Genomic DNA, 15,728 nt, shown 5'->3' on the forward strand with positions numbered 1-15,728 from the left:
TCATGGGATATGCCAGGTAATTCCCTTTACTTCAGTGGCATATTGCAGCCCCTCCACTTACAGTAATGAATAGTCTCATTAAATTGTGTATTTATTTACATCATTTGTATGATACATTATATCTTGTTCACACCTCTAACACCAACCAGAGCACAACCGAAAAAAGTCTGGAGTTTACTGATTCCCTCAAAGACACATTATTGTGTTTTGCTTTTACTCTGTACCAGTTACAAAATTCTCTAAGTCTCTCCAGCCTCTACTAGCCTCACCAGCTTTATCAGTCCCACCAGCCTCACTAACCTCTCTAGTTCCACTGACTACATCAGCCCCTCTAGTTCCACCACCCTCATCAGCTCTACCAGCCTCACTAGCCTCCTTAGTTCCAACAGCTCCACCAGCCCCTCTAGTTCAACCAGCTTCACCAGCCCAACCAGCCTCACTAGCCTCTCTAGTTCCAACATCTCCACCAGCCCCTTTAGTTCCACCAGCCCATCTAGTTCCACCAGCCTCACTAGCCTCTCTAGTTCCAACAGCTCCACCAGCCCCTCTAGTTCCGCCAGCTTCTCCAGCTCTACCAGCCTCACCAGCTCCACCAGCCCCTCTAGTTTCATCAACCCATCTAGTTCCACCAGCCCCTCTAGTTCCACAAGCTTCTCCAGCTCTACCAACCTCACCAGCCCAACCAGCCTCACTAGCCTCTCTAGTTCCAACATCTCCACCAGCCTCTTTAGTTCCACCAGCCCCTCTAGTTCCACCAGCCTCACTAGCCTCTCTAGTTTCAACAGCTCCACCAGCCCCTCAGTTCCACCAGTTTCTCCAGCTCTACCAGCCTCACCAGCCCAACAGCTCCACCAGCCTCTATAGTTCCAACAGCCCATCTAGTTCCACCAGCCTCACTAGCCTCTCTAGTTCCACCAACCCCTCTAGTTCCACCAGCCTCACCAGCCTTCCAGGCTCACTAGACTCTCTAGTTCCACCAGCCTCACCAGCCACTCTTGTTCCACCAGCCCCTCAAGTTTCATCAACCCCTTTAGTTCCACCAGCCCCACCAGCCCCTCTAGTTCCAACAGCTCCACCAGCCCCTCTAGTTCCACCAGCCTCACCAGCCTCACTAGCCTCTCTAGTTCCAACAGCTCCACCAGCCTCTCTAGTTGCACCAGCTTCTCCAGCTCTACCAGCCTCACCAGCCCAACCAGCCTCACTGGACTCTCTAGTTCCAACAGCTCCACCAACCCCTTTAGTTCCACCAGCCCTTCTAGTTCTACCAGCCCCTCTAGCTGCACCAGCATCTCCAGCTCTACCAGCTTCACCAGCCTCACTAGACTCTCTAATTTCAACAGCTCCAACAGCCCCTCTAGTTCCACCAGCTTCTCTGGTTATATTAGCCCCACCAGACTTTCTAGTTCTACCAGATTCACTAGACTCTCTAGATCAACCAGCCTCACTAGCTTCTCTTGTTATTTGATCCTCACCAGACTTTCTAGTTCCACCAGCCTCTAGTTCCTTCAGCCTCTCCAACTCTACTAGCCTCATCAGCTCCACCAGCCCCTCTAGTTCTACAGCACCTCTAGTTCCACCAGCCTCATCAGCCTCTCTAGTTTCACCAGCCTCTCTAGTTTCACCAGCCACAAAAGCTCTCTAGTTTAACCAGCCTCTCTAGTTCCACCATCCTCACCAGCATTTCCAGTTCAACCAGCCCTTCTAGTTTCACCAGCCTCTCCAGCTCTACTAGCCTCACCAGCCTCACCAACCCCACCAGCCTCACTAGACTCTCTAGATCCACCAGCCTCACCAGCTTCTCTTGTTATTTGAGCCTCACCAGCCTTTCTAGTTCCACAAGCCTCTCTAGTTCCTTCAGCCTCTCCAACTCTACTAGCCTCATCAGCTCCACCAGCACCTCTAGTTCTACAGCACTTCTAGTTCCACCAACTTCACCAGCCTCTCTAGTTTCACCAGCCTCATTAGTTTCCCCAGAGTCACAACCTCTCTAGTTTAACCAGCCTCTCTAGTTCCACAAGCCTCAACAGCCTATCTAGTTTCAACAGTCTCTCTAGTTGCACCATCCTCGCAACCTCTCCCGTTTAACCAGCCTCTCTAGTTTCACCAGCCTATCTAGTTTTACCAGCCTCTCTAGTTGCACCATCCTCACAACCTCTCTAGTTTAAGCAGCCTCTCTAGTTCCACAAGCCCCACCAGCCTCTCTAGTTGCATCAAAGTCACAACATCTCTAGTATAACCAGCCTCTCTAGTTCCACCAGCCTCACCAGCCTATCTATTTGCACCATCCTCAAAACCCCTCTAGTTTAAGCAGCCTCTCTAGTTGCACCAGAATCACAACCTCTCTAGTTTAACCAGCCTTTCTGGTTACGCCATCCTCACCAGCCTTTCTAGTTCCACCAGTCCCTATAGTTTCTTCAGCCTCTCCAGCTCTACTAGCCTCATCAGCTCAACCATTGCCTCTAGTTCCACAGCCCCTCTAGTTTTACCATTCTTTCTAATTTAACCAGCCTAAAAATACTCACTATTTCCACCAGCCTATATAGTTTCACAAGCCTCTCTAGTTGCACCAGAGTCACAACCTCTCTAGTTTAACCAGCCTCTCTAGTTCCACCAGCCTCACCAGCCTTTCTAGTTCCACCAGCCCCTCTAGTTCCTTCAGCCTCTCCAATTCTATTAGCCTCATCAGCTCCACCAGACCCTCTAGTTCCACAGCCCCTCTAGTTCCACTCACATCTCTAATTTAGCCAGCCTCACCATACTCTTTAATTCCACAAGCCTCACTAGCATCTCTAATGTCAACAGCCTCTTTAGTTCTACCAGCCTCACCGCCTCTCTAATTTAACCAGTCTCATCGTCCTCTCTAATTCCACCAGCCTCACCTGCCTCTCTAATTTAACCAGCCTCACCATACTCTCTAGTTCTACCAGCCTCACCTGCCTCTCTAATTTAACCAGCCTTACCATACTCTATAGTTCTACCAGCCTCACCAGCCTCTCTAATTTAACCAGCCTCATTGTACTCTCTAGTTCTACCAGCCTCACCTGCCTCTATAATTTAACCAGCCCCATCATACTCTCTAGTTCCACCAGCCTCATCTGCCTTTCTAATTTAACCAGCCTCACCATACTCTCTAGTTCTACCAGCCTCACCAGCCTCTCTAATTCAACTAGTCTCACCATACTCTTTAGTTCTACCAGCCTCACCAGCCTCTTTAATTCAACCAGCCTCACCATACTCTCTAGTTCTACCAGCTTAACCAGCCTCACTAATTCAACCAGCTGTACCATACTATCTAGTTCTACCAGACTCACCAGCCTCTCCAATTCAACCAGCCTCACTATACTCTATAGTTCTACCAGTCTCACTAGCCCCTCGAATTTAACCAGCCTCACCATCTACCATCCTCACCAGCCTCTCTAATTCAACCAGCCTCATCATACTTTATAGTTCTACCAACCTCACCCGCCTCTCTAATTTAACCAGCCTCACCATACTCTCTAGTTCAACCAGCCTCACCTGCCTCTCTAATTTAACCAGCCTCATCATACTCTCTAGTTCTACCAGCCTCACCAGCCTCTCTAAATTAACCAGCCTCACCTTACTCTCTAGTTCTACCAGCCTCACCATAATCTCTAGTCCCAACAGCCCCACCCACCTCTCTAATTTAACCAGCCTCACCATACTCTCTAGTTCTACCAGCCTCACTAGCCTCTCTAGTGTCAACAGCCTCTCTAATTTAACCATCCTCATCATACTCTCTAGTTCTTCCAGCCTCACTAGCCTTTCTAATTCAACTAGTCTCACCATACTCTCTAAATCCACCAGCCTCTCTAATTCAACCAGCCTCACCATACTCTCTAATTCAACCAGCCTTACCCGCCTCTCTAATTTAACCAGCCTCACCATACTCTCTAGTTCTACCAGCCTCACCGGCCTCTCTAAATTTACCAGACTCACCATACTCTCTAGTTCTACCAGCCTTACCCACCACTCTAATTTAACCAGTCTCACCATACTCTCTAGTTCCACCAGCCTCACTAGCCTCTCTAGTGTCAACAGTCTCTCTAATTTAACCAGCCCCACCATACTCTCTAGTTCTTCCAGCCTCATCCACCTCTCTAATTTAACCAGCGTCATTGTACTCTCTAAATCCACCAGCCTCACCAGCCTCTCTAATTCAACCAGCCTCACCATACTCTCTAATTCAACCAGCCTTACCCGCCTCTCTAATTTAACCAGCCTCACCATACTCTCTAGTTCTACCAGCCTCACCGGCCTCTCTAAATTTACCAGACTCACCATACTCTCTAGTTCTACCAGCCTTACCCACCACTCTAATTTAACCAGTCTCACCATACTCTCTAGTTCCACCAGCCTCACTAGCCTCTCTAGTGTCAACAGTCTCTCTAATTTAACCAGCCCCACCATACTCTCTAGTTCTACCAGCCTCACCAGCCTCTCTAATTCAACTAATCTCACCATACTCTTTAGCTCTACCAGCCTCACCAGCCTCTCTAATTCAACCAGCCTCACCATACTCTTTAGTTCTACCAGCTTAACCAGCCTCTCTAATTCAACCAGCCTCTCCATACTCTCTAGTTCTACCAGACTCACCAGCCTCTCTAATTCAACCAGCCTCACCATACTCTCTAGTTATACCAGACTCACCAGCCTCTCTAATTCAACCAGCCTCGCCATACTCTCTAGTTCTACCAGCCTCACCCGCCTCTCCATAATCTCTAGTCCCACCAGCCTCACCTGTCTCTCTAATTTAACCAGCCTCACCATACTCTATAGTTCTACCAGCCTCTCTAATTTAACCAGCCTCACCATACTCTCTAGTTCTTCCATGCTCATCCGCCTTTCTAATTTAACCAGCTCCACCATAATCTCTAGTTCCACCAGCCTCTCTAATTCAACTAGTCTCACTATACTCTCTAGTTCCACAGCCACACCAGCCTCTCTAATTCAACCAGTCTCACCCACCTCTAATTTAACCAGCCTCACAAGTCTCTCTAATTTAACCAGCCTCACAAGCCTCTCTAATTTAACCAGTCTAACCATACTCTCTAGTTCTACCAGCCTCACCAGCCTCTCTAATTCAACTAGCCTCAGCATACTCTCTAGTTCTATCAGACTCACCAGCCTCTCTAATTCAGCCAACCTCGCCATACTCTCTAGTTTTACCAGCCTCACCCGCCTCTCTAATTTAACCAGCCTCACCATAATCTCTAGTCCCACAATCCTCACCTGCCATCTCTCTAATTTAACAAGCCTCACCAGCCTCTCTAATTCAACTAGCCTCAGCATACTCTCTAGTTCTACCAACCTCTCTAATTCAACCAGCCTCACCATACTCTCTAGATCTACCAGACTCACCAGCCTCTCTAATTCAACCAGCCTCGCCATACTCTCTAGATCTACCAGCCTCAACCGCCTCTCTAATTCAACAAGCCTCACCATAATCTCTAGTCCCACCAGCCTCACCTGCCTCTCTAATTTAACCAGCCTCACCATACTCTATAGTTCTACCAGCCTCACCAGCCTCTCTAATTTAACCAGTCTCACCATACTCTGTAGTTCTTCCAGCCTCATCCGCCTCTCTAATTTAACCAACTCCACCATACTCTCTAGTTCCGCCATCCTCACCAGCCTCTCTAATTCAACTAGTCTCATTATACTCTCTAGTTCCACAGCATCACCAGCCTCTCTAATTCAACCAGCCTCACCCGCCTCTCTAATTTAACCAGTCTCACAAGCCTCTCTAATTTAACCAGCCTCACAAGCCTTTTTTAATTTAACCAACCTAACCATACTCTCTAGTTCTACCAGCCTCACCAGCCTCTCTAATTCAACTAGCCTCAGCATACTCTCTAGTTCTACCAGACTCACCAGCCTCTCTAATTCAACAAACCTCGCCATACTCTCTAGTTCTACCAGCCTCCCGCCTCTCTAATTTAACCAGCCTCACCATAATATCTAGTCCCACCAGCCTCACCCACCTCTCTAATTTAACCAGCTTCACCATACTCTATAGTTCTACCAGCCTCACTAGCCTCTCTAATTTAACCAGCCTCACCATACTCTATAGTTCTACCAGCCTCCCGCCTCTCTAATTTAACCAGCCTCACCATAATATCTAGTCCCACCAGCCTCACCTGCCTCTCTAATTTAACCAGCCTCACCATACTCTATAGTTCTACCAGCCTCACTAGCCTCTCTAATTTAACCAGCCTCACCATACTCTCTAGTTCTTCCAGCCTCATCCGCCTCTCTAATTTAACCAACTCCACCATAATCTCTAGTTCTTCCAGCCTCTCTAATTCAGCTAGTCTCACTATACTCTCTAGTTCCACAGCCTCACCTGCCTCTCTAATTTAACCAGTCTCACAAGCCTCTCTAATTTAACCAGTCTAACCATACTCTCTAGTTCTACCAGCCTCTCTAATTCTACTAGCCTCACCAGACTCTCTTATTCAACCAGCCTCACCAGCCTCTCTTATTCAACCAGCCTCACCATACTTTCTAGTTTTACCAGTCTCACTAGCCTCTCTAATTTAACCAGCCTCACCATACTCTCTAGTTCAGTCTCACCAGCCTCTCTAGTTCTACCAGCCTCACTAGCCTCTCTAATTTAACCAGCCTCCCCATACTCTCTAGTTCTACCAGCCTCACCATACTCTCGAGTTCTACCAGCCTCATCGTACTCTCTAGTTCTACCAGCTTCACCATACTCTCTAGTTCTACCAGCCTCACCATACTCTCTAGTTCTATCAGCCTCACCATACTCTCGAGTTTTACCAGCCTCATCGTACTCTCTAGTTCTACCAGCCTCACCAGCCTCTCTAGTTCTACCAGACTCTCCAGCACCACCAGCCTCACCAGGCTTTTTTAGCTTCACCAGCCTCTCTATTTGCTCTGGTTCCTATGTAAATTCTCAACAGCTTTAGTGAATCAAGTGCATACGAAATTGAGAGCTAGGTAAGCATTCCTCCCTTCATACTTTTTCCAGAGGCTTTTTGAGACTGGGAGGTGATAGATTCTGCTTAGTGAATTTAGTCTGTTAGTATTCTTTACTTCCTACCTAGTTTCTGTAATTGTGTGCAAATAATTCATAAAGTTCTACTCATCCCCTCAACCTTTAGTGGATCAGGTACAACAAATAACACAAGATCTGGTGAAGCTGGAGGTGAGGTAGTTAAAAAGGAGAGGCTGGAGAGCCACCTTAGTGAATAGTGCCCACTTATTCTGGCTTTAGTAAGTTAGTGTGCCCAGCTTACTGCTTGAGGTCATGGAGCTTTTGAACTATTATCACCTCATTATTTAATTGATAATTATGGTATTTTCAGTGCTCTCCTAAGAGGCTGCCGATGTATTGAAATTGATTGCTGGGATGGGCCAGACGGAGATCCAATTGTCTATCACGGATACACGTTAACAAGCAAACTGCTCTTTAAGACGGTCATCAGCGCCATAGAGGAATGCGCCTTTGTGGTAAGTAGCCAATGAGAAACATATAACCAGCCCAGTTAGTGCAACTTTGTATTTTTATGGTGAAATCTCATAGATCATCAGCAGAGAATGCAGTAAATGTGCAACAAAAATAATCTTCTAGAGTTGGTAAAATCTTACAGAAGTTTTAGGGTTCGTGTTTTGGACTAGATTACAAGTGGTGCACAGATATAGATAAATATACACCTATAAACACATAAATACACATGTACACATACTGTATACAGACATACATACACATATAAACACATAAATACACATGTACACAGATATAGACATATATACACATATAAACACATAAATACACATGTACACATACTGTATACAGACATACATACACATATAAACACATAAATACACATGTACACAGATATAGACATATATACACATATAAACACATAAATACACATGTACACAGATATAGACATATATACACATATAAACACATAAATACACATGTACACATACTGTATACAGACATACATACACATATAAACACATAAATACACATGTACACAGATATAGACATATATACACATATAAACACATAAATACACATGTACACAGATATAGACATATATACACATATAAACACATAAATACACATGTACACATACTGTATACAGACATACATACACATATAAACACATAAATACACATGTACACAGATATAGACATATATACACATATAAACACATAAATACACATGTACACAGATATAGACATATATACACATATAAACACATAAATACACATGTACACATACTGTATACAGACATACATACACATATAAACACATAAATACACATGTACACAGATATAGACATACATACACATATAAACACATAAATACACATGTACACAGATATAGACATACATACACATATAAACACATAAATACACATGTACACAGATATAGACATATATACACATATAAACACATAAATACACATGTACACAGATATAGACATATATACACATATAAACACATAAATACACATGTACACAGATATAGACATGTATACACATATAAACACATAAATACACATGTACACAGATATAGACATACATACACATATAAACACATAAATACACATGTACACAGATATAGACATATATACACATATAAACACATAAATACACATGTACACATATATAGACATATATACACATATAAACACATAAATACACATGTACACAGATATAGACATATATACACATATAAACACATAAATACACATGTACACAGATATAGACATGTATACACATATAAACACATAAATACACATGTACACAGATATAGACATATATACACATATAAACACATAAATACACATGTACACATATATAGACATATATACACATATAAACACATAAATACACATGTACACAGATATAGACATATATACACATATAAACACATAAATACACATGTACACAGATATAGACATATATACACATATAAACACATAAATACACATGTACACAGATATAGACATATATACACATATAAACACATAAATACACATGTACACAGATATAGACATATATACACATATAAACACATAAATACACATGTACACAGATATAGACATGTATACACATATAAACACATAAATACACATGTACACATACTGTATACAGACATACATACACATATAAACACATAAATACACATGTACACATACTGTATACAGACATACATACACATATAAACACATAAATACACATGTACACAGATATAGACATATATACACATATAAACACATAAATACACATGTACACATACTGTATACAGACATACATACACATATAAACACATAAATACACATGTACACAGATATAGACATATATACACATATAAACACATAAATACACATGTACACAGATATAGACATATATACACATATAAACACATAAATACACATGTACACATACTGTATACAGACATACATACACATATAAACACATAAATACACATGTACACAGATATAGACATATATACACATATAAACACATAAATACACATGTACACATACTGTATACAGACATACATACACATATAAACACATAAATACACATGTACACATATAAACACATAAATACATATGTACACATACTGTATACAGACATACATACACCTATAAACACATAAATACACATGTACACATACTGTATACAGACATACATACACATATAAACACATAAATACACATGTACACATACTGTATACAGACATACATACACATATAAACACATAAATACACATGTACACATACTGTATACAGACATACATACACATATAAACACATAAATACACATGTACACATACTGTATACAGACATACATACACATATAAACACATAAATACACATGTACACATACTGTATACAAACATACATACACATATAAACACATAAATACACATGTACACATACTGTATACAGACATACATACACATATAAACACATAAATACACATGTACACAGATATAGACATATATACACATATAAACACATAAATACACATGTACACAGATATAGACATATATACACATATACAAACATATATACACATATAAACACAAATACATATGTACACATATACAGAGTTTTATACACATATAAACACATAAATACATATATACACATATAAACACATAAATACATATGTACACATACTGTATACAGACATACATACACATATAAACACATAAATACACATGTACACATACTGTATACAGACATACATACACATATAAACACATAAATACACATGTACACATACTGTATACAGACATACATACACATATAAACACATAAATACATATGTACACAGATATAGACATATATACACATATAAACACATAAATACACATGTACACAGATATAGACATATATACACATATACAAACATATATACACATATAAACACAAATACATATGTACACATATACAAACATATATACACATATAAACACATAAATACATATGTACACAGATATAGACATATATACACATATAAACACAAATACATATGTACACATATACAAACATATATACACATATAAACACAAATACATATGTACACATATACAGAGTTTTATACACATATAAACACATAAATACATATATACACATATAAACACATAAATACATATGTACACATATACAGACATACATACACATATAAACACATAAATACACATGTACACAGATATACACATATAAACACATAAATACACATGTACACAGATATAGATATATATACACATATAAACACATAAATACATATGTACACATATATAGACATATAAACACATAAATACATATGTACACATATATAGGCATATACACAGATATAAACACATAAATACATATGTACACATATATAGGCATATACACAGATATAAACACATAAATACATATGTACACATATATAGACATATATACACATAAATACATATGTACACATATACAAACATATATACACATATAAACACATAAATACATATGTACACATATATAGACATATATAGAAGTGTATTGGAGTAGAAGAAAACATGTAAAAGCATATTTATGCAATATTTATATTTTCATGTCTGACTTGCGCATATTATAATATGCGAACGGGTAAGTGCATATGAAAATATGCGATTGTGTTTGTGTGCGAGTTGGGTGTCTATTTTTTTTTTCACTTTTTTTCCTTCATTGACTTCTTTGGGGGGAATATGTTATTGTTTGCCCAACCGTCTAATTGTGCTTGAAGTAAGCTATTTGCGCTCGTCAGGTTAGCGTGAGAGGGATAACGTTTAACTTTCAACTGACAATACCAGCGCAATCCAACGAGAGCTAAAAGTTTAATTCTGGTGCATTTAGCGCTCTAACGAAAGCACAAAATACAGATCCACTTGGAATCTGGCTCTTTGGGTTTCATTTTTTCTTTAAAGGGACACTAAACCCAATAGTTTTCTTTCATGGTTCAGATTAAGCAGCAATTTTAAGCAGCTTTCTAATTTACTTCTATTATCATTTATTTTTTCTTTGTTCTCTTGCTACCTTTATTTGAAAAAGCAGGAATAAAAGCTTCGGAGCTTGCCCATATTAGGTTGAGAATCTGGGTTGCGCTTGCTGGTTGGATGGCTAAATGCAGGCACCAATCGGCAAGCCCTATTCAGGGTACTGAACAAAAAATAGGCCGGCTCCAAAGCTTTCATTTCTGCCTTTCCAAACAATGGCCTAGACTACGAGTTTTGCGTTAGGAGCTGTGCGGTGCTAACGAGCAGTTTTCCCTCACCGCTCACTTAAATGCAGCGCTGGTATTACAGGTTTTTACAAACCCGGCGTTAAAAGGCAAGAAGTGAGCGTTGAGCAAAATTTTGCTCATTATCGTACTCCAATACCAGCGCTGCTTAAGTCAGCGGTGAGCTGGTCGTACGTGCTCGTGCACGATTTCCTCATAGGAATCAACGGGGAGAGCCGGCTGAAAAAAGTCTAACACCTGCAAAAAAGCAGCGTAAAACTCACTAACACAGCCCCATTGATTCCTATGGGGAAATAAAAGTTATGTTTACACCTAACACCCTAACATGAACCCCGAGTCTAAACACCCCTAATCTTACACTTATTAACCCCTAATCTGCCGCCCCGACATCGCCGCCACCTACATTATATTATTAACCCCTAATCTGCCGCTCCGGACACCGCCGCCACCTACATTATAGTTATGAACCCCTAATCTGCTGCCCCCAAAATCGCCAACACCTACATTATATTTATTAACCCCTAATCTGCCGCCCCCAATGTCGCTGCAACCTACCTACACTTATTAACCCCTAATCTGCCGCCCCCAACATCGCCACCACTATATTAAAGTTATTAACCCCTAAACCTAAGTCTAACTCTAACCCTAACTTAAATATAATTACAATAGATCTAAATAAAATTACTGTGACAGACCCCTCTGTCAGTACTGGAAGGGTTAACTTTGTTTAGCTTTGAGAAGCTATTTTCTAAAGACAGGTTTCCTGGCAGCACTGTAATTAAGTTCAGTGATAAGCGTTCACATTGTTTAATCACCTCCAGAGTTCAGACTGCCAGGTGTGAAAAAGGACTCCATTGTTTTCTTGTGTTTAATTGTTTATCTGATTAAGTAATGTAATTCTATTGTATCCTGTAAAAGGGCGTCTTCCCTCTATCTAATCTCTTCCAACCCCCCATCTGGTCTCCTAGGGGAGTTCTGCATAAATACTGGGCATATAGCCCTCAATAAAGACATTCTTCTGTTTTACCCTCAAGATGGAGCTTGGTCTCATGTTTGGGGGGAATTAGCTGGGTTGTGTGTTGCTGATCCCATACTCAGGGCATCTTTCATCTGGTATTAACCCTTGATATCCGGGTTATACCATAACAATTACTATCATTAACTAAATTAATCCTATTTAAAACTAAATACTTACCTATAAAATAAACCCTAAGCTAGCTACAATATAACTAATAGTTACATTGTATCTAGCTTAGGGTTTATTTTTATTTTACAGGCAAGTTTGTATTTATTTTAACTAGGTAGAATAGTTACTAAATAGTTATTAACTATTTAATAACTACCTAGCTAAAATAAATACAAATTTACCTGCAAAATAAAACCTAACCTAAGTTACTCAAACACCTAACACTACACTATAATTAAATAAATTAACTAAATTAAATACAATTACCTAAATTAAATTGAATTAGCTAAAGTACAAAAAAACAAACACCAAATTACTGATATTTAAACTAATTACACCTAATCTAATAGCCCTATTAAAATAAAAAAGCACCCCCCCCCAAATAAAAAAATAACCCTAGCCTAAACTAAACTACCAATAGCCTTTAAAAGGGCCTTTTGCGGGGCATTGCCCCAAAGTAAACAGCTCTCTTACCTGTAAAAAAAAAATACAAACAACCCCCCCAACAGTAAAACCCACCACCCACACAATCAAACCCCCAAATAAAATACTATCTAAAAAAAACTAAGCTCCCCATTGCCCTGAAAAGGGCATTTTGCTCTTTTGATGCCCAAAGTCCCTAACCTAAAAATAAAACCCAATAGAATGCAAGCTCAATAATAAAAAGACACAAAATATTGTACAATTTCTTTTGAATAGCCAAATATCTAAGTAATATATGATAATATTTGTAATTTCATAAAAATTGTGTACTCATAAGGAAATACATTTTCCATATGCATATTATACTCCAAATTTAACCAACTTTAACCAACTTGTTACAACACAGTGATATCAAGGGACAAACAACTACAAATATGGACTTTTGATAGAACTTAGTCAAAATTTTAAAAAATGTTGTAAAGGTAATAATACACGTAAATAGGCAGAAATATACCCACACACACAGACAGAAATACTTTCTTACAGAAACACTCTCTTTGTCTCACACACACACCCAGACACACACACTCACTCATACAAGTACACAGAAGCACTCAAACTTTCAAAAACACACACTCTCTCTCTCTCACACACAAACACACACACACTGACAGACCCAGAAACACATGCTCGCACACAGATACACAAAAACACACACAGAAAAAGTCATGCACATTCACAAAAACACACACAGAAAAACACTCACACACAGAAACTCACTCATTTACACACACAGAAACATACCCTCTCTCACAATCAGCAACACTAACATCAGCAACCACAACGATTAAGGACAGGTAATGGGTCACATCAGATAGAGCTGTTTCAGTGGCAAGTGAAAGGCAAGGGTCAGCAAAACACACTCCATGATGCATGTAAAAAGCTAAACGCTGCCTCAGCAAGATGCAACCTCAAATAGGTGAAATGGCATGGGCCAAGATTCATACATCCAATAAAGCAAGTAAGTTGTCATAAAGGATCCCTAGGTGTGGAGCAGTGGATACACGCGGACCACTGATTTAACATAGATAATGCCTTTGCTTAGGCTTACTATAATTTTTAGAGGTGAAACTGGGACCACCTGGTGTGGTGCCAGTGGGGGTGTGGTCAGGGGCATGATCAAGGGGGCGTGGCGATTACTGGTCCTTTTAAAGTAGTATTTTTCATGGGCGTAATGTTTTGTGGATACTCTACCCTTCCTCAGTCAAACAAAAAGTGAATCACACAGTTAAATAGACCATAATACCACCCCCTAGTAAAAAGGCACCATTACGTTGTCCCAACCCATAAACAACATGAACAAATAAATAATTATTTAAATCTCATATTCTAAATAATGCCAAACGTCAAGCATAATTATCAATTTCATATGTGTTTTATGTGTCTAATTAAGGCCTAGATTTAGAGTTCGGCGGTAGCCGTCAAAACCAGCGTTAGAGGCTCCTAACGCTGGTTTTGGCCGCCCGCTGGTATTTGGAGTCAGTGATTAAAGGGTCTAACGCTCACTTTTCAGCCGCGACTTTTCCATACCGCAGATCCCCCTACGCCATTTGCGTAGCCTATCTTTTCAATGGGATCTTTCTAACGCTGGTATTTAGAGTCGTTTCTGCAGTGAGCGTTAGAGCTCTAACGACAAGATTCCAGCCGCCTGAAAAAAGCAGGAGTTAAGAGCTTTCTGGCTAACGCCGGTTCATAAAGCTCTTAACTACTGTACCCTAAAGTACACTAACACCCATAAACTACCTATGTACCCCTAAACCGAGGTCCCCCCACATCGCCGCCACTCGATTAAAATTTTTAACCCCTAATCTGCCGACCGCCACCTACGTTATACTTATGTACCCCTAATCTGCTGCCCCTAACCCCGCCGACCCCTATATTATATTTATTAACCCCTAACTTGCCCCCCACAACGTCGCCGCAAGCTACTTAAAATAATTAACCCCTAATCTTCCGACCGCAAATCGCCGCCACCTACGTTATCCCTATGTACCCCTAATCTTCTGCCCCTAACATCGCCGACCCCTATGTTATATTTATTAACCCCTAATCTGCCCCCCACAACGTCGCCGACACCTACCTACACTTATTAACCCCTAATCTGCCGACCGGACCTGAGCGCTACTATAATAAAGTTATTAACCCCTAATCCGCCTCACTAACCCTATCATAAATAGTATTAACCCCTAATCTGCCCTCCCTAACATCGCCGACACCTACCTTCAATTATTAACCCCTAATCTGCCGACCGGAGCTCACCGCTATTCTAATAAATGTATTAACC

The 15,728-nt window shown here is 40.4% G+C and overlaps 1 protein-coding gene across 1 annotated transcript in view; it reads left to right on the plus strand.

Annotated features, from left to right (window-relative positions):
- Positions 1-15,728, plus strand: part of PLCZ1 (phospholipase C zeta 1) — a 400,274-nt gene that overhangs the window by 51,558 nt on the left and 332,988 nt on the right. The window contains exons 2-3 of the mRNA XM_053719723.1: positions 1-16; positions 7,350-7,494. The exon at positions 1-16 is cut by the window's left edge and continues 186 nt beyond it. Of these exons, the coding sequence (XP_053575698.1) occupies positions 1-16; positions 7,350-7,494 (161 nt within the window). The remainder of the gene's footprint in view (positions 17-7,349; positions 7,495-15,728) is intronic.

Source organism: Bombina bombina, chromosome 6 (assembly GCF_027579735.1).
Source record: "Bombina bombina isolate aBomBom1 chromosome 6, aBomBom1.pri, whole genome shotgun sequence".
In the NCBI taxonomy this organism is placed as follows: domain Eukaryota; kingdom Metazoa; phylum Chordata; class Amphibia; order Anura; family Bombinatoridae; genus Bombina; species Bombina bombina.